This window comes from Mus caroli, chromosome 6 (assembly GCF_900094665.2).
Source record: "Mus caroli chromosome 6, CAROLI_EIJ_v1.1, whole genome shotgun sequence".
In the NCBI taxonomy this organism is placed as follows: domain Eukaryota; kingdom Metazoa; phylum Chordata; class Mammalia; order Rodentia; family Muridae; genus Mus; species Mus caroli.
The window spans coordinates 82,541,503-82,542,482 of record NC_034575.1 but is presented as its reverse complement, the minus strand read 5'-3'; the positions used below and the strand labels follow the sequence as shown (position 1 = coordinate 82,542,482).

Sequence of the window (980 nt, the reverse complement as noted above, 5' to 3'; positions counted from 1 at the left end):
ACTAATTTTTTCATGATCTCTTCACAACACACACACATTCATCTGCTGTTTAGAAATCACCAGCTCAAAAGGGACAAATGTTTTTCAGGTTCCTACAAAACAAGTGCATNTGCTTTGATTAAGGACCAGATCCAGATCTTCCTAANAGAGCTCAGGCAGAGGTGCTCTGAAAGTCACTTACCAACTTTGAGGAAGGTTTTCAGCTCCAAAGGTCTCAGCACAGGCTGCTTCTCTATGCGGCCGTAGCTTTCCGCTATGTTCTCTACTTCCACTTTGGGGCATTTAAACAGCTCGTAAGTCCCATCCCTGTTCTGGATAAAGCTACGTGTGATTTCCAGGGGCATCTGGACACAGACAGCAAGAAAGAGAGACACAGAGAACTTGACATACATGTATCTTGGTGCCACTAGGTCTCTTATGATTCTATCTTTTAAAAATATTAATTTTATTATTCATATATATATGTGTGTGAATGAAAACAAGGACATGACCGCACCTAGGTATTGTTGAAATTTTATGTAGCTATGAAGGAGAGAACAGCCAGAGGCATCTGAACNGAATCAGGCCCTGAGAGGAGGGGGTGGGGAGCAGGAGAGGAAAAGCAAGGTGGTGGGCGAAGAGGGTCAGAGAACACATGGGAACCAAGAGAAGAACCAAGAGCAGAACCAACAGGGTTCATAACCAAAATGGCTGAGTTACATAGAGAAAAGAGACGTTGGGAGAAGGGAAGCCCAGCCCTGGGCTGGAGAATTTAGGGGGCGAGGGTGCAGGGAAGAGCCGCAGGTACTAAGGCCTGCCTCAGGCTTGTTTGGAACCTGCCATTGTGTATATATTACATATGCCTCCCATGTATGCGGGCACTTGAGAGGCCAGAGGAAGAGTGTTAGATACTGTGGAACTCAAGTTATAGTTACAGTTACACGGCAGGTGTGAGCAGCCATGTAGGTACTGAGAACTGAACCTGGGTCCTCTGGAAGCAC

At 46.0% G+C, this 980-nt stretch overlaps 1 protein-coding gene across 1 annotated transcript in view; it reads right to left on the bottom strand.

The window, feature by feature from the left end:
- Positions 1-980, bottom strand: part of C6H2orf42 (chromosome 6 C2orf42 homolog) — a 32,864-nt gene that overhangs the window by 5,959 nt on the left and 25,925 nt on the right. Inside the window, 1 exon segment of the mRNA XM_029478218.1 lies at positions 182-344. Within this exon segment, the coding sequence (XP_029334078.1) occupies positions 182-344 (163 nt within the window).